General features: G+C 43.0%; 2 protein-coding genes across 3 annotated transcripts in view; one reads left to right on the forward strand and one right to left on the reverse strand.

Annotated features, from left to right (window-relative positions):
- Positions 1–6,718, forward strand: part of slc24a3 (solute carrier family 24 member 3) — a gene marked incomplete at its 3' end in the record, with an annotated part of 70,153 nt that extends 63,435 nt beyond the window's left edge. The window contains exons 11-17 of the mRNA XM_084561464.1: positions 394–554; positions 929–1,169; positions 1,513–1,679; positions 4,682–4,796; positions 5,238–5,350; positions 6,420–6,485; positions 6,569–6,718. Of these exons, the coding sequence (XP_084417590.1) occupies positions 394–554; positions 929–1,169; positions 1,513–1,679; positions 4,682–4,796; positions 5,238–5,350; positions 6,420–6,485; positions 6,569–6,718 (1,013 nt within the window). The remainder of the gene's footprint in view (positions 1–393; positions 555–928; positions 1,170–1,512; positions 1,680–4,681; positions 4,797–5,237; positions 5,351–6,419; positions 6,486–6,568) is intronic.
- An 11,397-nt stretch (positions 6,719–18,115) lies between these two features.
- LOC311500578 (ras and Rab interactor 2-like) overlaps positions 18,116–21,250 on the reverse strand; it is a 34,990-nt gene continuing 31,855 nt past the window's right edge. For both annotated transcript variants that reach the window (XM_084562073.1, XM_084562074.1), the window contains exon 12: positions 18,116–21,153. In XM_084562073.1, coding sequence (XP_084418199.1) covers positions 20,692–21,153 — 462 coding nt within the window. In that variant the 3' untranslated portion in view covers positions 18,116–20,691. The remainder of the gene's footprint in view (positions 21,154–21,250) is intronic.

Here is a 21,250-nt window from a genome sequence, read left to right on the forward strand (position 1 = left end):
AACTTCTCCTCGAAGAAACTAGATGACACATTCTCCAATTTGCTGCTTCGCCTCCTGACTCCAAACCTTTTTTTTCCCATTAAAGTGTTTTTTTGGGCCCAAAGCGGCACACTAACGACATCTATCGAGGAACAACCTCAGTCTTCTCACAAATCCTTTATTTGTTTTTTTGCATCTGACTAGAAGTTAACAGAGAAAGTAGCTAATCTCTAGCCAGTATCCCCAAAAGGAGATCACTAATGCAGTTAGTAAAATCATCACTCCATGCACCTAATATCTGCATTTACATATTACTTGTAGGCAAGGATCTGACTCCATACGTCTGATATGAATATGTTTTAGTAAATGGACATGTATTCTAGTGGTAATAGTTCATGTGTGTCTGTTCTACAGCCAGTCACCACAGGAAGCCGTCCGTGCTGATGGTGGATGAGCTGCTGTCTGCGTACCCCCACCAGCTGACTTTCTCCGAGGCCGGCATGAGGATCATGATCACCAGCCACTTCTCCCCCAGAACCCGCCTCACCATGGCCTCGCGAATGCTCATCACCGAGGTGAGGCCACGCAGACGCGCCCCCGCTGCACTTCTGATTGGAAAAGAAAAAAAAAAAAAAAAAAGAGATTGTTGCCATTTCCAATTTTTAAAACCGACTGCGGTGTGTTGTTCTCGGAGGGGGAAGCGGTTCAGACAGCTGCTTTAACGAGGTAATTTGGAGCTGCACGGAGGCCCCCGGCCTGCGAATCAGCCCCAGTCTAGGCATGACCTGCTGTTGTACATTTGCAAAGGACTGGTGTAGACATGGGGAAGACCTGGGGTGTCAGACTCGTTTTATTCAGGGGCCTTTGTTTTAGTACGTTATGAAAATACTTGCATTTAACAAACTTTTACAAAACATCCTCCCTTTGTGTTCATGCTGGTCCCGTACAGAGGCAGCGTCTAATCAACACTCGGACTTTGACCAACGGTGACTCCGACGTCCCCGTGAAAGGAGGAAGTAGGCGGAGTGTAGAAAATGGGCTGTCCGGTGCCGAGAGGCGCGTCAACGCTCGCCACGACGACCGCGAGGCCGGCAACGAGACGGAGAACGAGGACAACGAGAACAACGAGAATGACGAAGAGGAGGAGGAAGAGGACAGAGAGGGGCCCTTGGTGCCCTTCCAGTGCCCAGGTACCTGCTGGACGTCTGGAGGGCTGATTTATTCTGTCAGACATTACAACACAGCCACTAGTGCTCATTAATGTGCTCAATCTCAGCTGTAATCATTGAAAGACCACCTCCACATGTGGTAATAGATCACATCCCTCATATGTGTCCTACATGTGTCCTGGGTGTGTGCAGACCTTTACTGGTCAGGTTACCCAGGACGGATGTTAATGGAACATATGAAAAACATAAATGATCTTGTTTAGATCTCTGCTTTTAACAAATGCTTCCTACTTGACAGCAGTGTTAAATGTAAAGGCTGTTTCTTGGCTCTGTATTTATATCCATGGACCATGTGTGTCTGCAGCTGGTCTGTGTAATAAGTTCAAGTGGCTGCTGGCCTGGCCTCTGTGTCTGCTGCTGTTCTTCACCGTCCCCAACTCGTCCACGCCTCGCTGGGAGAACTGGTTCATGCTGTCCTTCGTCGCCTCCACCCTGTGGATCGCCGCCTTCTCCTACATCATGGTCTGGATGGTGAGTGGCACGGCAGGAAAAACAACAAATATCTGGACAGTTATTTATTACTTTTACGTAAAGTGCATGTGTGTGAAAAGTGGAATTGAACTGAAAGCGTAGGGAGAAGTGTATGCTGCTGGTAACCCAATAAGTCTAAGTCTATATTCACCTTTACTTACAAAGCACTAACTACTGGATCAGTGTTCATTTCAGTTTAACTAAGTAATAATAAATTAATTAAAGGGCCGTCAAAATGAACCCTGGCCTGGATCAATCAGTTAAATTACCACAGGGATTGTTTTTTTTCATCCCCTCTTCCCCCTGTGAGGATAATTCCATCCTAACGGGGTTTAAAAGGCTCTGCAGTGCTGCAGGAAGCTGCAGAGTCAGGCAGTAATTGTCACCGTCAGAGACATCTTTCAGACATCCTCTCATTCACTGCTAATAGAAGAACATCGGTATGAGCATATTTCAGTTTCCGTTTTATCGTCAAGTGCAGCATGAAAACTGTCCTTTTGATAAATCCAGAATATTTTAGAGGAACTGAAGAGAATTTAAGGTTCACTTCACCTTGTGGTGGTCACGTCTGTCTACTCCGGCAGTTTTAGCATGGCTGCCTAGATGAGATGAGAGGAGATGAGATGATATACCATGAGATGAGATAAAATAACATGAAATAAGATAACGTGAGATGAGATGAGATGGATAAGGTGAGATAACATGAGATGAGATGGGAAATGATGAGATGAAATAAAATAACATGAAATAAGATGACGTGAGATGAGATAAGATGGATAAGGTGAGATAACATGACATGAGATGGGAAAAGATGAGATGAGATGAGATAGATAAGGTGAGATAACATGAGATGATATAGAATGAGATGAGATAAAATAATGTGAAATAAGATGAGTTGAGATGAGATGGATAACATGAGATGAGATGGAAAAAGATGAGATGAGATGAGATGAAATAAAATAACATGAAATAAGATGACGTGAGATGAGATGATATGAGATAGATAAGGTGAGATAACATGAGATCAGATGCCATGAGATGAGATGAGATGAGATGAGGTGGAATGAGATGAAACAACATGAGATGAAATAAAATAACATGAAATAAGATGATGTGAGATGAGATGAGATGAGATGGATAAGGTGAGATAACATGAGATGAGATGGGAAAAGATGAGATGAAATAAAATAACGTGAAATAAGATGACGTGAGATGAGATAAGATGGATAAGGTGAGATAGCATGCGATGAGATGGGAAAAGATGAGATGAGATGAGATGAGATAGATAAGGTGAGATACCATGAGATGAGATGGAAAAAAGATGAGATGAGATGAAATAAAATAACATGAAATAAGATGACGTGAGATGATATGAGATAGATGAGGTGAGATAACATGAGATCAGATGCCATGAGATGAGATGAGATGAGATGAAACAACACGAGACGAAATAAGATGACGTGAGAGGAGATGAAATTAAAAGCGATATATAAAGTGAGATAACATGAGATGGGATGAGATGAGGTGACATGAGATAATCTTTTAGTTATCTCACTGTGAGGAAATGTGTAGAGTGTTAGGGTTAGGGACAGTTTAAGGACATTAACACACAAGCTGTAAAAAAGAAAACATTAAATACAACAGAAGTCGTCCAAATGTATACTGCACATGATAACAGAGATACACTATATTACCAAAAGTATTCGCTCACCTGCCTTTACTCATTCTATGAACTGAAGTGCCATCCCATTCCTAACTCATAGAATTCAATATGATGTCGGTCCACCTTTTGCAGCTATTACAGCTTCAACTCTTCTGGGAAGACTGTCCACAAGGTTGAGGAGAGTGTTTATAGGAATTTTTGACCATTCTTCCAAAAGCGCATTGGTGAGGTCACACACTGATGTTGGTCGAGAAGGCCTGGCTCTCAGTCTCCGCTCTAATTCATCCCAAAGGTGTTCTATCGGGTTCAGGTCAGGACTCTGTGCAGGCCAGTCAAGTTCATCCACACCAGACTCTGTCATCCACGTCTTTATGGACCTTGCTTTGTGCACTGGTGCACAGTCATGTTGGAAGAGGAAGGGGCCCGCTCCAAACTGTTCCCACAAGGTTGGGAGCATGGAATTGTCCAAAATGTTTTGGTATCCTGAAGCATTCAATGTTCCTTTCACTGGAACTAAGGGGCCAAGCCCAGCTCCTGAAAAACAACCCCATACCATAATTCCTCCTCCACCAAATTTCACAGTTGGCACAATGCAATCTGAAATGTACCGTTCTCCTGGCAACCTCCAAACCCAGACTCGTCCATCAGATTGCCAGATGGAAAAGCGTGATTCATCACTCCAGAGAACGCGTCTCCACTGCTCTAGAGGCCAGTGGCGGCGTGCTTTACACCATTGCATCCGACGCCTTGCATTGCACTTGGTGATGTGTGGCTTGGCTGCAGCTGCTCGGCCATGGAAACCCATTCCATGAAGCTCTCTGCGTACTGTACTTGGGCTAATCTGAAGGTCACATGAAGTTTGTAGCTCTGTAGCAATTGACTGTGCAGAAAGTCGGCGACCTCTTTGCACTATGCGCTTCAGCATCCGCTGACCCCTCTCCGTCACTTTACGTGGCCTACCACTTCGTGGCTGAGTTGCTGTTTTTCCCAAACGCTTCCATTTTGTTATAATAGAGCTGACAGTTGACTGTGGAATATTTAGGAGCGAGGAAATTTCACGACTGGATTTGTTGCACAAGTGGCATCCTATGACAGTTCCACGCTGGAATTCACTGAGCTCCTGAGAGCGGCCCATTCTTTCACAAATGTCTTGTTTCACAGTCTGCATGCCTGAGTGCTTGAATTTATACACCTGGGGCCAGGCCAAGTGATTAGAACACCTGATTCTGATCATTTGAATGGGTGAGCGAATACTTTTGGTAATATAGTGTATGTAAACATACGTTATTGCTCAGATATTCCAGATACAAATCAATCAGTCCATCTTTGTGTCTACCAGGTGACGGTGATCGGCTTCACACTCGGCATCCCTGACGTCATCATGGGCATCACCTTCCTGGCAGCCGGCACCAGCGTCCCAGACTGCATGGCCAGCCTCATAGTGGCCCGGCAAGGTAATCACACACACACACACACACACACACACACACCTGTGGCCCGATGCTAGCCAAACAACAGAATCAAAGTGATGCCACGCAGAGATGGAGCCGGCGGGAGGAGAGGGACCGTAAAGATCGTGGCTCTGTCATCTTTCCTTACTGAGGCTGACGGGGCCCCTTCCTCCGTCCTTTCATCTGTGTTTATTCTTGTTCCTGTTCATCAAATATTTAAACGGCTCAGTGTGTGTGTGTCCATCCTCAACTAAACTGACTATAGCTCCACCTTTATCCACCCACCTCCACCAATGTTCCTCTCTCTCTCTCTGTCTCTGTCTCTCTCTCTCTCTCTCCGGCTGCCCACTCACTATCTCTTTCATTCCGCTTGCATCTCTCTCTTCCTTTTTATTTCTCCTTCCTCACACTTCCTATCTCCATCTCCGTCTCTCTCTGTCCTAGGAATGGGAGACATGGCGGTGTCCAACTCCATCGGCAGCAATGTGTTTGACATCTTGGTGGGGCTCGGCCTCCCCTGGGCCCTCAAGACCCTCGCTATCAACTATGGCTCTGATGTAAGTGGCCCCCCTGCTCCTGGTTCATCTCAGCTCAAAGCACAACCCACAGATATTCAGTTCAGTTTGAGTGCAATTCAGTTTTATTTATATAGCGTCAATAGCAATACAGATTGTCTCAAGACGCTTTACAAAACCCGGCCTGAAAGCCCCAGAGCAAGCATGAAGGCGACGATGGCAGGAAAAACTCCCTTTTAACAGGAAGAAACCTTGAGCAGAACCCAGCTCATATGGAGGGACCCATCTGCCTAAGGCCAGCGGGGTACAGACAGAAAATATTACATGAAGTTCAAAGTTTGGAAACTAGACTAGACTGCACCCATACTTCTAAATCCAAGTGTTATATTTAGTTCTGTTTGTACTTTGATAACATAAGTTAAGCCTTTACAAATCTCCAGGGGAGGAAAATTCCTCTATTTAAGATCGGATCTGGACTCGGATCGGCCGATACTAAATACTAAAAGATCGGTATCGGATCGGGGGTCAAAAAAACGTACCTACCTGATACCACGGGACACATTCAGAGGTCTAGTGAATCCTCAGCTGAAGAGACAGGTGCTATTATCATTAGTAGACGGTTTAGACTGCGTCAATTTGTGGCTACGGCAACAGCCCAGACCCTAACGCCATAGCCTGACATGCACCTCCCCAGAAATGTAACTACGCTGTGATTGGTCCGCTTGGTAGTACCGTGTTTCCTCTTTAGTATTTCCGGCTGCTTCTCCATCTCCGCAACTGTCGTATTGATTGTTTTGGATCAGTAAAGATGGAACACATGGAGGAAAGGTTAGCTGAGGAGGTTCAGAGATACAAACATTTGCGCGACTCGTCTTTGGCGAAATTTCGGTGAAAGTTTCCGTCGCCGTTGTTGAAAGTGAAGCAGGAAGTAGAAACAAAAAGTGTTTGGGTGGCGTAGTTACAGACCAAGCCAGACTGATGTGCGCCCAAGTATAAATGGCTCTCACCGGCGTAGACTACGTACGTAGGTTACAGCATTTATACCTTAAATGAGCCTTAAGTCGCCTCAGAGTGTTGCATTCTTAACATCTGACCTGTTTCCTACTCACAGATCAAACTGAACAGCAAAGGACTGATCTTCTCTGTGGGGCTCCTGCTGGCCTCGGTGTTCATGACGGTGAGTTTGGTTTGGGACAGAGTTTTAATCTCACTGCGTACAGGTCCGCTCACCTCTCCACCCTCCCTCTTTGCTCCCGCCAGGTTCTGGGCGTTCACCTCAACAAGTGGACGCTGGACAAGCGTCTGGGCTTCACGTGTCTCCTCCTCTACTCTGTCTTCCTGTGCTTCTCCTGCCTCATCGAGTACAACATCTTCACCTTCGTCAACCTGCCGACCTGCCGGGACGACTGAGGCGCACGCGCTCATCCTCGCACACCCACACACGCTGCACACACACTTATACAGGAAGTATAGATATCTGGTGGCGTCTGACGGCAGAATGACAACCAGGAGGTCCAAATCTAAATCTGACGAGTGAGAATCGATTGCAGAATACCATTTGGCACCAATCCGATTCACGCTCCTTCCTGCTCTTTTGTCTCTTTTGCGAGACTCTCTGCTATTTCTTCTGATTTCTCGGTGCAATATGGAGTCGCTCTGGTGTTTACTCCTGACCAGACCAGAGCGAGGGACCGGTTCGTAGGAGCAGAGGTGGAATGGACTGTCTCACGGAGGACAAACACACACACACACACACAAAAAAAAAACTCTTTGTCCAACTACTGCTCACTCCTTATGTGAGGACCTTTTTATTTTGACTCCTTGTACTTTGGGTGTGATGTTTTCTAGCTGCTAACCTTTCCCTGACAGGAAAGGTAGGTCTTTTAGATCTACTAGTCGAGAGTAATAATGATAAAAGCAATGATGTAGAGGGGTGGGAGGGTGTAGTTTATAAGATGTGTCGAGTTGTTTAGACAGCTAGGGGCCACGTGTCGAAGTCTTTGGACGGAGAACAGAGTCTGTTATGCAGATGAGTATATTTTTCGAACGCTGTCATCTTTGGACTGTTTTTACTTCCGCCGAGAGTTCACAATAAAGTCCGTCGTTTTCAGACATACACCTACGAACCTCCACCTACACACAAACCAGGGCATTATCCCGTCACCTTTTATCGGTTTAACTCACAGTCATAGCTTTTGTTTCGTTTAGATTAGCTCCGATGAGAGAGTTTCTTTTTTTTTCCCCACTTCCGTTTCTGTACATAGCCCACCTCTGTAAATACCCCAGATGTTTTATTTATTATTTATTCATGTCGTACGCACATCTCTCCTCTGGAGGTCACAAAAAAATCCACGCTGAAGACCTTTTTCAGAAAAAGAAAAAACCCACTCATGTACAAGACAAGCACAATTTCCTCTCGTGTAGGTGTTTGATTTGATTTGATTTGATTTGGAACATGTTCTGCATGTGGATGTGAAATGCAGGATTCAAACTTGCACTGAAGAGCTGCTAATGCATGCTGATTATAAGGAGGCCATCCTTGTAAAATGAAGCAGGTTTGAGTGGAATTCAAGTGTTTATGAAGCAAATGCGTTACTGTGTGTAGGGGCTGTGGGGTGGCTTCTTTGCTGCCATCCAGGATTAGGGTTAGGGTTTGGGCTAGGTCTTGGGCTAGGGTTAGGGTTAGGTCTGCTGCTTTGATTCCTCTTGAAGACCAAATAGATACAGCCTGACAAGGTGTACCCTGAATGGATGTCACGCTTTACTCCTCTGTGGGGCCAAAAAGAAAGCGAGGAAACGGTAGCATGGAAGGATGCAGGACTTTAACCCCGACTCTTTATTCTTTCGGGGAAGGGTTTAACTTTTCTTTTTTTTATCCAGGAGTTCTTTGTATTTTGTAATGCCTAATGTCTAGATTTGTCCAGATATGGTAGGTTTGTGGTACATAAATATTCCTACTAGTTTTTAGAGCATGTACAACGTGGTTTGTGAAACCCTCCGGGGGGATTTTTATTTTCTTTTTTATTCCACTAAAGACCAGCGAGGTCACACGATTCCTCTAAGACTTATGAAGAAGTGACTGCTCGTCAATCAGAGCCTTTTGATTCTCACTCGGTATCCGTCAAAATGTCAGCCTCTCCCTCAGATAGGTTCATTTTTAAATGTCAGGCACCCGGACGCGTTTTGTTTCTGTTCTCGCTGAGGAAGATGAACTAAACAAAACGTCTGATTTGCTCCGGGTACTTTGTTAATTTATTGATTGGTAAGAGAAAATATCAAATCTGACAAGTACTATCTTTTGAATGTAAAAAATGATTAATGTTGTCTTTGTTTCTATATGGTATATATTTATTTATTTCACAGACACAGTCCTCTGTGCTATGACCGGAAAACAGGGTTTTGAATCTTATGTAATGCAATAATTATTGAGCTTACAGATATGTAAATATTCCACTTTAATGATCAAAGATGGATTTATAGTAGAGTTTTAAAAAAAAGATGTCTGTCAATATCCGCTCGTCAGGATTTGCTCCTGACTATACAAACAATCAGAACAGACTGTTATTAATTTACAGAAGCCGACATCGTCGTGGAATTCCTGATAAGCTAAAACGTTCCGATCATTATGAAATGCTGTTCGAATGTTCACCTGATGTGAGACCTTGATATTTGCAATCGGAGGTAGTCATTTTATGGGTCATTAGCAGGTTATATATCAGGGTAGAGCCGTCACTGCACCTTCCTGATTATTTCCCTCGAGGTTTCCCTGGAAGAGCTCGATGTGGTGATAATTACTCATTTGTTCTTTTGTTGACGTCATAATGACTTCTGGGAGGAGTCTATGGAAGCCCATGTGAGTCAGAAAAGAAAAAAAAATAATTTAATTACAAAATTGCAAAATCGGGACTAATCAAATTTTTGAGGTACAATGTTTGATTTGACTTAATGAGATGATGCGTTGAAGCATCACATCAACATCCAGCCTGGGTAATCAGATCACAGTAGTCCAGCTTAAAGTACAGTTGTGAACGCACCCAAGACTCATTGACTTATTGACGACGCACAGAAAGAGACTTTACATCTTGTTCAAAAATATGTGTCTTCTCCTCAAATCATTAGGCACAAACACAACAGCTGTTTGTGGTTCTGAAACAGCAATAGAGATACATTAGAGACAGAAACTGCTACTACTACTACTATTCTAGGGCATCCCAAATTTTGTCATTTGCTTACAGAGAAACTGAGATCAGATCTCAAACGGTGCCTGGAGACGCATTTTAATGCCCGGTGTGAACACATTTACTAAAGCTGGCCACTTGTGATTGGATTGCCCAGGTTAGATGTTAATGCAAAGTCTGAATCATGGTCTGAGGCTCTACAGCAAATTATTGAAATGATTAAAATTTGTGGGATTGTCAACATCTGAAAATTGACCGTTACAAGGTTGAAATAATTATACATCTGTAATGATTTACACAAAATTGTGGCTAGCCCGAGGAGCACAGGAGGCTGGTGCTTCCTCTCTAGAATATTGGACTACTGTAAATCAATTTTTTCTCAATTTCAAGAGGAATTACAAGATTTTTATTCGGATTCTGAAAGAAATGACACTTCTAACCTGGTTATTTCCTGTTGACATTTAATTGGAGTCGCTAAGAATTTTGAATTAAGTCCTAATATTGTCTTTTCTAGCAGCAGTAGCAGTAGCATCGGGCCTCCATGAATTCTTCCACGTTCCATTAAATCTAACAGATATCACCGGTTAAAATTTTAAACTTTATTCTCTCTTTAAGATATAATATGACAAGTCTGAATTTAATGTTTACCAGTTAACCACTGTCTAAAACATGCTATACCAAATTCTAGCGGTTTCCAGAAGCCAAGAAGTATTTAAAGTTACATATCAGTCCCTTTCTGGGAAATTAAAGGTGACTAATAACATTATGATTCTTCTGTAAATTAATTTGAAAGTCAACATCTGTTACTCGCCACTGACTTTCCACTGCTCTGTCCTGGTACAGTGACTAAGATACAGATATTTGCTTCGGCATCGTACGATGGATAATCGCTGACTACCAGACGTCAGCGGTCCTTCCCGTTTATCAGGTTCAACGTACAGAAGCCCCGTCTGGTTAAGTAAAAGCCACCGCTCGGGGCACTTCAGGGCATAAACCCAGGGCATTTCTTTTTAGTTGATCATGTTTATCAGAAAATATCTGTATCATGCACTTTACCATCAAAAACAACTCGCTCCGGATTATTCGGTTCAGTATGTTCGATATGTGCTGCTATTCACACCTAAACGTACGGTACCACGTCTCTGAAACTAACCAAAACAACACAAAAGGCATCTTGTAGAGAAGATTTCTAAATAATTTGTGATATTCACATGGGTGATATATTGCTGATGTACATATATGTACATAAATAGGTGTAAATGTATTTATATATTTTTTGTCTCAATCTGTATATCTGTCGAATATATTTTCATAGATCCTAGTACCCCTCGTACCCCCTCCTTTGTTTTGACGTGTTTGAGACCTCTGACTATATTGTCTTTTTGTTTACTCGCATGGAGATATTTCAATATAATAAATTATTTATGGTAAATTTTAATGTACTTCGGGATGAGAGTCTAACGGCTTTTTATTTTTATTTTTTTTAGACGGCACTGGATTTTTAGTATGAACTGGATATCCTAGATGACTGCATGCTGTTTGCTAGCGTAGGATATAACGAGAGACGGAGAGTGAGAGTGTTTGCAGATGATGCGTTGCTCTACGTGTCCGAGCTTTACCTCTTCCTACACAAGAAACTTTTCAACGGAACGGTTTACTTTGTGTTTTAGATGTTTCAAATGTCATTTTAGGAATAATTTTTGCTACCTGAGCATTAAATAAAGTTGTCTTTGCTTAAGGTAACACGTTGGTTTGTGCCGTGTCTTGAGTTTTTGTTCAAGGTTTTTTTATTATTATTATATGAAGGACAATCGGTTTTAACACTGTATGACAGTAATACAACATGAATGAGAAACGTATACAATATAATAAAATACAGAATCCTTTTCCCAAGCCCAAACCATCCCCAATCCCACACCCCCCACCCCCCAAGATAGGTCTTACATGGCGCACATACAGAAACGCACAAACATTAACTGAGAAACCAAATTAAGTGAACATTCAAAAATTATATATAATAAAAATAAAACAAAAAAATAAATAAATAAGTAATAATACAATAAAACAACAAAGAGGGGGAAAAAAAACAATGGGGTAAAAAGTGGTTGTGGGTGAATGCACACCCTAATCAAGGAAGTGTTTGTAGTTCCTTGAAGTAAGTTATAAAGGAGTTCCAGCATTTGAAAAAGTTATCAGTGTTCCCTCTGAGAGTGAATTTCACCTTTTCTAGTTTTAGAAAGTAAATAAGATCCTTCAGCCACAGGGACACAGAAGGGGACTGTGAGGACCTCCATGAGAATAGAATCCTACGTCTTGCCAGCAGAGTAGCAAAGGCAACAACATCTGCCTGTCTTCTATTAAGAAGCTGTGGGACTGGTGTAACACCAAAAATAGCTAGTAGAGAACATGGCTCTAATTGGACTTGAAGAATGTCTGAAAGGATATTGAAGATAGAATTCCAAAAGTTTTCAAGTTTGGGACAAAGGGCAAACATATGACTAAGATGGCTGGGAGTTGCTCCACATTTGACACAGGTGTCATCAACCTCTGGATAAATTTCTGATAGTCTTGATTGTGAAAAATGCAATCTCTGTACCACTTTAAACTGGATAAGACCTAGGCGAGCGCATGACGAAGAGGTACGTATTCTCTTGATGGCTCTCTCCCAAAAACCCTCTCCAAATTCTACTCCCAGTTCAGTCTCCCATGCAGCAGCGGCTTTAGAGCCAGTCTGCTTATCAAATGACAAAATACTTTGATATAGTTTTGAAATGAGAGATTTTTGATGAGTTTTAAGTTGAAATAACTCTTCCCATGGTTGTCTTGGGGGTGGGGAGGGAAAGTCAGAAAAGGTGGTGGAGACACAGTGCCTAGCCTGAAAATACCTGAATAAGTGAGTGTGGGGTAAGTTGTGAGAGGTGGATAGGTCTGAAAAGTTGGCAAACACATTGTCTATGAATAGGTCACTGAAGCTCACTATACCACCTCTCTCCCAGAGACGAAAGACAGGGTCCAACTGAGAGGCAGGAAAAAGATGATTGCTGCAGATGGGCATTAGAGTAGAGGCAGAACATGACTGAAAGTGACGCCTAAATTGATACCATATTTTAAGAGAAGTACAGACAATTGGGTTGTCTGTATAGCGAGAAGGAGATAAGGGGATGGAAGAAAACAAGAGAGCAGAGAGAGAAGATGACACACATGACCCAGCCTCAAGTTGGCACCACAATGTCTGTGGAGCATCCAACCAAAACAAAAACTTCTGGATGTTGGCTGCCCAGTAATAATATAAAAAATTAGGCAAAGAGAGCCCTCCGCTGAGAGTGCATTGCTGCAGCAGGGATTTCCTAACTCTGGGAGTCCTCCCTCCCCATATAAAAGAGATGAGTGCCTGATCAATACTTTTAAAATACGATTTGGGTAAAAATAGAGGGATAGATTGAAATAAGTAAAGAAATTTTGGCAGTATATTCATTTTAACAGCATTAACTCTCCCAAGCATAGACATGGGTAAGTTACGCCATTTCTGAAAAGCATTCTTCATATGAGAAAGGAGAGGAGTGAAGTTTGCATCAAATAATGAAGATAGTGAGCGGGTAACATTAACTCCTAAATATTTGAAACCAAGACGATTCAATTGGAATGGCAAAGCAGACTGTTGAAGTTGAAGCGCTTTTGCATTTATAGGCATACATACACTTTTTTGCAGGTTGAGCTTGTACCCAGAAAAAGAGCCAAAAGTTTCCAATAGAGACAAAATCTTAGGTATGTGGGAGACAGGGTCAGTTACATACAAAAGCAAGTCATCGGCATACAAGGCAAGCCTGCGTTCTGATCCCTTGCGGGTTATCCCTACAAACGAGGGTGAGGTTCTGAGTGCAATTGAGAGAGGCTCAATAGCTATAGCAAAAAGCAAAGGGGAAAGTGGACAACCCTGACGAGTTCCACGGGACAGAGTAATATAGTCAGATTTGAAGTTATTAGTGTTGATAGAGGCTAGAGGCGATGTATACAAGAGGCGTATCCAAGATATGAATGCATCTCCAAAGCCAAACCTAGTCAATGTGGCAAAAAGATACTCCCATTCAACTCTATCAAAAGCCTTCTCGGCATCCAATGAGATTACTACTTCAGGGTGTCTATTTACATCTTTGGAATAAATTATATTAAACAGGGTTCGAATGTTGAAAAATGAGTGACGACCTTTAATGAAGCCAGTCTGTTCCTCCGATACTATGCTGGGCAGAACATCCTCTATGCGAGATGACAGTAACTTTGCCAAAACCTTAACATCAGCATTGAGAAGGCTAAGGGGCCTGTATGAACCACACGCAGTGGGATCCTTCCCCTCTTTTAGGAGAAGGGATATTGAGGCTTGTCTCAATGTGGGGGGAAGTGTGCCCAGCCTCAGCGACTCCTCAAACACAGACAACAGTAGTGGGGCCAGTTTGTCATGAAATTTCTTGTAAAATTCAGGGGGAAAGCCATCAGGGCCAGGGGCTTTCCCTGACTGTAAAGACTTGATAGAGCATAAGATCTCATCTAAAGTTACAGGAGCATCAATTTGTTCAGCCCGTGTGGATTCAATTTTGGGTATCTCCAAGTTATCCAGAAATTTTATCATCACATCAGAATTATCTGGAGACTGTGATGTGTAAAGTGAGGAGTAATACGTTTTAAAAACAGAGTTGATCTCCATAGGGTCAATGGTAAGAGTTCCAGATGGGGACTCAACTTGAGGTATAGAACGCTCAGCTGCCTGACGTTTTAGCTGATGAGCCAAAAGGCGACTGGCTTTGTCCCCGTACTCATAGTATGTGCCACGAGAATGTAGTAACAACCGCTCAGCTGTGCCTGTGGATAAAAGATCAAACTCAGCCTGCAAATTGAGGCGTTGTTTATAGAGTTCAGGAGAAGGAGTCAGAGCATACTGGCGGTCAAGGCCGAGAATAGCATTGGAGAGTTCCTCCTGTCTAGCTTTCCTAATTTTAGATTGATGCGATGAGTAAGAAATAATCTGCCCTCTTAGATAAGCTTTTAGTGTCTCCCATAATAAAGAGTAAGATATACCATCTGTTTTGTTTATAATAAGGAAATTGTCAATAGATGTAGAGATGAAGTCACAAAAGGCTGGATCAGAAAGAAGTAGAGAATTGAGTCTCCACGGGGGGCGGCTTTTACAATGGGAGGAAATGATTATGTCAAGGGCCAAGGGAGCATGATCAGAAATTACTATGGGTAAATATTCAGAGTTTGTTACCCTTGGGAGTAGAGAGCCATCTACAAAAAAATAATCTATGCGAGAATATGTATGGTGGACATGGGAAAAAAATGAATATTCTCTGGATTGAGGATTATGAAATCTCCAGGGATCAACACATCCATGTTGGGCCATAAAATCAGAAAAATATTTTGACATGGCAGAGGGAACACTAGTACGTGAACTGGACCGGTCCAGTGCAGGGTCAATTACACAATTTAAATCCCCCCCAAATATCAATAAATGCGTATTTAAGGCTGGGATCTGCATCAATAGATTATTAGCAAATTCTACATTATCAAAATTAGGAGCATAAACATTTACCAAAATAACAGGTGTGTAGTCAAGCAAGCCCACAACAATCACATATCTTCCACCCCTATCAGAAAGAACCCTATCCAAGGAAAAGTGTATTTTTTGATGTATTAAAATAGCTACACCTCTAGCTCTGGAATCAAAATTAGAATGGAAATACTGACCAGCCCATCGGGGTTTAAGTCTAAGTTGATCCTTAATGCGCAGATGGGTCTCTTGAAGGAAAGCCACATCAACCCTCTGCTGCTTCAGGTGAGAAAGCACTCTGGATCTCTTCACAGGACTATTACCTCCCTTTACATTCCAACTCAGAAATCTCAAGGAGGAACCATTTCTGTACCTATCAACCATGGCTTAAATGAGGTTGCATGGAAAAGAGAAAAAGAAACCTGATAACATTACAGCCATTAGGACAGAGTACAAACCAGATTGACTGACAGTAGGGGCAGATCAACCACAACAGGGAAATACATAAAGTAATGATAGCGTAAATAAAAGAAGATAAAGGAAAAAAACATACATGTAAAAAGACCTTGTCCCACACCCCCCTCCCCTCCCCTCCCACATCAAACCTTAAATTTCCCTTCCCAAATAAGGGAAACTGCAGGCAAAAACCACATCTCCTAATCCGATGCATCTAAACAAGTTAAACAGTTTACCTCTCATGGTCAGAGAGGCTCCACAACGTGAAAAACAAGAAAATTACTATGTGAAATTAATAGTCATTGTAAAAACACACATAAACATTGTAATAAATCTGAACAAAACTTCTAAAAGAGCTGCTTGTAATTGTCAGAACAACATAAGGGCAGACTGCGCGCTCAAAATGTAACATACAGTCTAGTGCAGGCTAATGGTGACCTTAGCATTCCTCCCACCAGCAAGAAACAAACAAACACGAAAACAAGAAAACATCAGCGCATATAACATTAATTCAGCGTTAAATAAGCCATCTTACCCTATCGACTGATGCTAAAATACATATTAACATTAAGAAAGGCTTTTAAGTGAGCCAAAAACGGCAGATGGAAACTCAGCCTACCTCAACAGGGCAGGTGTGTAAAACTAGCCAGTTGTGCTTTGCTAACTAGCCACCAGCCCAACAGCTAGGTAACTAACGTTGTGCTAAAGCCTGTTTAAAGCAAGTCTGAAGCAGGAATACAAAATGCAATGTCACAGAACGAGTACAAACTAGTGTCACCTCAGCCACACACAGATAACACTCACTCTGATGGGAAATGGTCGTCAAACCATCTCTGGGCCTTATTTGGACAGTCAAATTGTAGCTTCTCTCCACCGTAGTCAATACGCAGCTGGGCTGGAAAACGAAGGGAGAACTGCATATCCTTATCGCGTAAACATCGTCTCATAATGGAGAAAGCAGCCCTCTTTTTTGCAGTGCTAGCGTTATAGTCAGGAAAGATGTAGATTTTCCTCTCCCGGTAGAAGAGTTGTCGCCGATTGACAGCCCCCCAGCGACTGGCTCGTTCCTTATCGCTGTAATAGTGGAAGCAGACTATGAAAACCCTTGGTTTACCGCTAGCCTGGTTATCCGATGGTTTAGGGCCGATTCGATGAGCTCTGTCCAGGACTGGTGGGGATGGAAATACATCAGGTCCCAACACCTCGGAGAAGAAACTGGACATGAACGCAACCGGGTCAGGTCCTTCGGCACCCTCTGGAATGCCGATAACACGCAGATTGCAGCGGCGGGAGCGGGACTCGAGGTCCTCCATCTTATCGGTCAGTTGCTTGTTGGATGTAGCTAGGTCCTTAACCGCCTTTTCTAGCGAGACGATGCTGTCGCTATACACGTTGAGGTGCTGTTCTAGCTCCACTATACGGCGGTCTTGCGCTTCGAACTTGGCTGTGAAACCCTCTATAGAGGCAGCAATGGGTGCAAGGGCAGCATCGATAGCGGATTTCAGCTGACTGGTGATAGCTGCTGTCAGCTCTGACATCAAGACCGCGCGGAGATTTTCCAGGTCAACAGGCAGCTTAAGAGACCCTGCCGCGGAGCCATTACCATTACAGACCGCAGGTGTAGCAGAAGTAGCTTTAGTCTTGTTCCGTCGACTTTCGGTCGCCATCGAGGATTAATAAAGTAAAAAAAAATCTTACAAAATAAAACTAGTGCGTTTAGAGTGAGAAAATGTAGATTTAGTAGAAAATTTAGTTGATAGTGTCGGGAGCCTACTCCACTGCGTGACTCTCGCTTACATGCTCAACCGGAAGTCCCGTGTCTTGAGTTTTTGATTCGGCGCATCATTCGGCGGAAACATATTCACCCTGCATCGTGTTTTTGGTTCTGTATTTAAACAGGGTATGTTCAGTGTGTGGCTACAATTTCAATGGTTTCTTCCTTGATGTTTCTTGTCTTGCTGTGCCCAGATTGTTTCATCCTCATTAGTTTCACCTGTGTCTCGTCAGCCCATGAGTGTGTATATATAGTCCCGTCTTTCTCTTTGTCAAGTTTCCTGTTGCGTAATCTGTTTGTTTCCTCGTGTTCCGGTCAGTTTTTCCTTTACTCTGTGTAGCTTTTCTCATTGCTTTTTCTTTTTATTGCATTTCACCACTTTTTGAAGTTGTGTTTTAGGTTCTACCTGCCTATCCTGCAGCGCTTTTTGTTTCACATTTTGCAACATTCTTTTGTGTCCTGCCTTTGGGTCCTGCCTCCTCACCAGACATCACATAACAGAGATCATTAAAACCACTGACTAAAACAAAGTCAACAGGCATCAAAAGCAAATGGCATGTGAAATGAATCAAGTCCCTCTGCCTGCTTTGTGTTCAGGAAAATGTATCACCCTCTCACCATTGTGGTTAGTGAGACCAAACACATTTCAGAAACTATAGAAATGATCCCTAGAAGCATAGACCTGCAGTCATGTGACTTTTCTTTTTGGGTGCTTTGCAAATCTTTCTAGCAGAGCTGAATTAAACTTACTGATGTGTGTATCATCAAGAACATTTAAAGAACACAAAAGAGTTTCATTTCAGGTGTTTGGAGTGCCAAAAAAAAATGCACTTATTAATAATATTACTGATATAATTCTAATATTAGAACATGTTGTCCACCAGGAGGTGGAGTGGACACGTCACAAATGTAAAATAAAAAGAGTAACTTTGATGCACAGAACTAGAGCAGCAATATATGTGCAAATAAAGTGGATTTACATCGAATGTCATTTATTTATATTTTCTTACTAGTTTGCATTAATAGACTTGTTGCTGTGTTTCCTTTTGCTGGTGAAACCTTCATTGTTTGTAGTTTTTCATTCTAAAGTCTGGGCGCTGTTGATGTTCTGTGTACATGTGAGGTGTCAGCACCATCTGGTGGTGAAGAGCTGCTACAGCAGGCAGGACTCCGACAAAGAAGAGACACGAGCAGACGGCATTTGATTTCCAACATTTATTAAGTGCAAAAAAATATTTCTGACACGGTTTAATGATGAGCAGGAAAATATCTCCTGGATGTAAAATGCAAAAGGAATATTTTAGACGATGGAGAAGCCCTCTGTGAAAAACTCCCTGCACAGAGACGTACATAAATACTCAAAGAAAGTTAGATTACAATGCCACGGCATTCATGCGGCGTCTGTACAGGTTGATCATACTCAACGTGAGTGCCACTCAGCGTCCTCCCACTCCACCTCTCACTTTTTCCTTCAGCCACGTCACTTTCAGTTCCCTCTCTACTGACCGCACCGCATCCACAAACATTTCTGCCCCACAAAAAAACAGGAATCAGCACGATGGCACTAGACAAACGGCTTTTTAATTTGACTTTTGCAACGACTGGAACCTTTTGTAGAATTCAAGTATTTCTGACTGACAGTACTCAACACTGATGTAGATGTGTGTATTTGCAGATAGATCTCAGTTCTCTTGTCTCTCTCCTGTTACCATCACCGCATCCTCACATACTTTCACTTTTTCCAAGGATCTGCACGATCCCATGCAGCGCGGGACCTCAGACCAGCTAAGAAGTCCCCGCAGCCTCTTCAGAACTGATCTCATCTTATACAAACATTTATTTTATTTTATTTTTTTAGCAGTAGCACAGAGTCCTTTGTCAAAGCTGAGATACGCAGCCGGGCCACGGTTTCTCTGCTGCACGGAGAAAAGATTACAGGTATGATACAGTCTTGTTCATATCACCAGGATAATCAGTAAATACATCAACACCGGCACACCTGCCTGCTTCTAATGTTACACTAGAACAACATGCAAGAACACTTTACTACATTTTACAACGTTAATCCATAAAGATCATCACACAGACCCAGAATGTCGCCGCCACGTTGGTAGAATTAATGTCACTGACTTCTAATGAAGGTCAACAGAGAAAAGAAAGCAAATATTTGAACAGGGTTCTACTTTGCTACCAGGGACGTGTGGCCAGGGGAGTTATCATTAAAGGTAATAATAATAAATTATAATAATGGGGTAGCAAAGTGGTGTGGTGGTTAGCACTGATGCCTCACAGCAAGAAGGTTCTGGGTTCTAATCCATGGGCCGACTGGGGCCTTTCTGTTTGGGTCTGCATGGGTTAAATGTCCAAAGACATGCTCCAACCTACCCCCCACCCTCCAGAGGTCAAGCGGTTACAGAAAATGAATGAATAAAAGTATAACATATGTCTGTGCTGTACATTTCTGTATGATTCCAGTCATTTCAATCATTTTTATAGTTAAAATCACAGAATTTGTGACAAGCTGAGCCTCACATTGAATAGAACAAACTGGGTTAGGCTTATACCTGGGGTCATTTCTCTGTCTGTAACCAATAAAATGTCTGTGCACACTTTTATCATATGTCTTAACGTCCCGTAGTCTAGGTAATTCATGGACGTGTGTCACAAAACTAATGTTCACCACACGTCCCTGTTTTATACAACATGTTTCTTTCTTTTCTTTTCCATTTATACATTTATGGCTTCGTAAGGTTCTGTTTTATATGACTGAGATGTTCCCTTGTCATCGTGACACACTTGATGCTGTGTGCATCAGTCACCACCGGGCGTCGCTAAAATCCACGAACAATCTCAAGGATTAACTGCATTAAAACACAAAGCAACACAAACTAAACAGTTTACCAGCAACTGTGATAAGTAAATCTTAATTGTATCTACCACTTACTGCATATTTAAAATAACTGAAGTCCCATGTGTATAACTGAGACCAGATTTCCCTCCATGCGCCTTCTTTAAGGTAGCGAGAATAACAACTGAGCCTGCAGCAGTCCTGTGAACACTCTCCACCTTCTACTTTATCTGTGTCGAGAGCCGTGTTTACTAAAGTGCTGCTGTGATGCCGAATGAAGCAAAGGAAGTAAAAAATAACTGCATCTCTCTCCTCGTTTCCTTCCCTCCTTTCTTCTTTTCCTCTTTCACCCGTGTCTTGTCAGACAAAACTTTCCAGCTAAGGGGATGTTGACCGAGACAGACGTGTCATCCAAAAGGAGAAGTCGGGCTTTGTAATGACTGGCACGAAGCAGTGTTTTGCCCAGTGGGATCCTTTCAACGTGAAGTTCCCGTTTATGGCTCGTAAATTATCAGAGATAATGGACGATACTGTGGCAGTCAGGGGACAAAGGGCCCTTTCAGGGTCCCTACTCTACAGCTACAGTCATACTGAGACAGAGTTGCTGCTGCTGAGGCTGCTGGGCGGCAGGCTGAGGCTTAAGCTGACGCTGGGCGGGCGGGAGGTCGTCAACAGGTCTGCACTGAGGTTGTTCTGGTTGGCCCGGGGGTCAGAGGTCATGGTGAGGTTGTTGAGGTTGGGCATGGTGTCGAGGAGAGCCGGCGGCAAGGTGCCACTGATGGCCAGGCGGCGGAAGACAAAGTGGAAGGGCGTGGCCTGCTCGCGGCTGTGGAGCTCCGCCTTTATCTTCTGGGGGTGGGTGTCCGGCGCCAGCTGCTGGCTGCTCCCCTCCATTAACAGGAACAGGCCGTAGTTCTCGGGGTCTGGCACTTTGAACTTGTAGGCACACAGCCGGCACACCTCCTCCACCGTGGCGTGAGGCCGGACCTGCAGGGTCTTGGCCGTGCAGCCGCTGTCCAGCTCCTGCAGTGCCACCCGCAGGTAGTTCTGAGGGACAGTCAGAGGAAAGGGTCAGACACTCGGAATTATTAATACTATTATTATTATATTAATTTATTTTTATGAAAGACTGAATCGTGATCGT

Source organism: Chelon labrosus (genome assembly GCF_963514085.1).
Source record: "Chelon labrosus genome assembly, chromosome: 15".
Taxonomy (NCBI): Eukaryota; Metazoa; Chordata; class Actinopteri; order Mugiliformes; family Mugilidae; genus Chelon; species Chelon labrosus.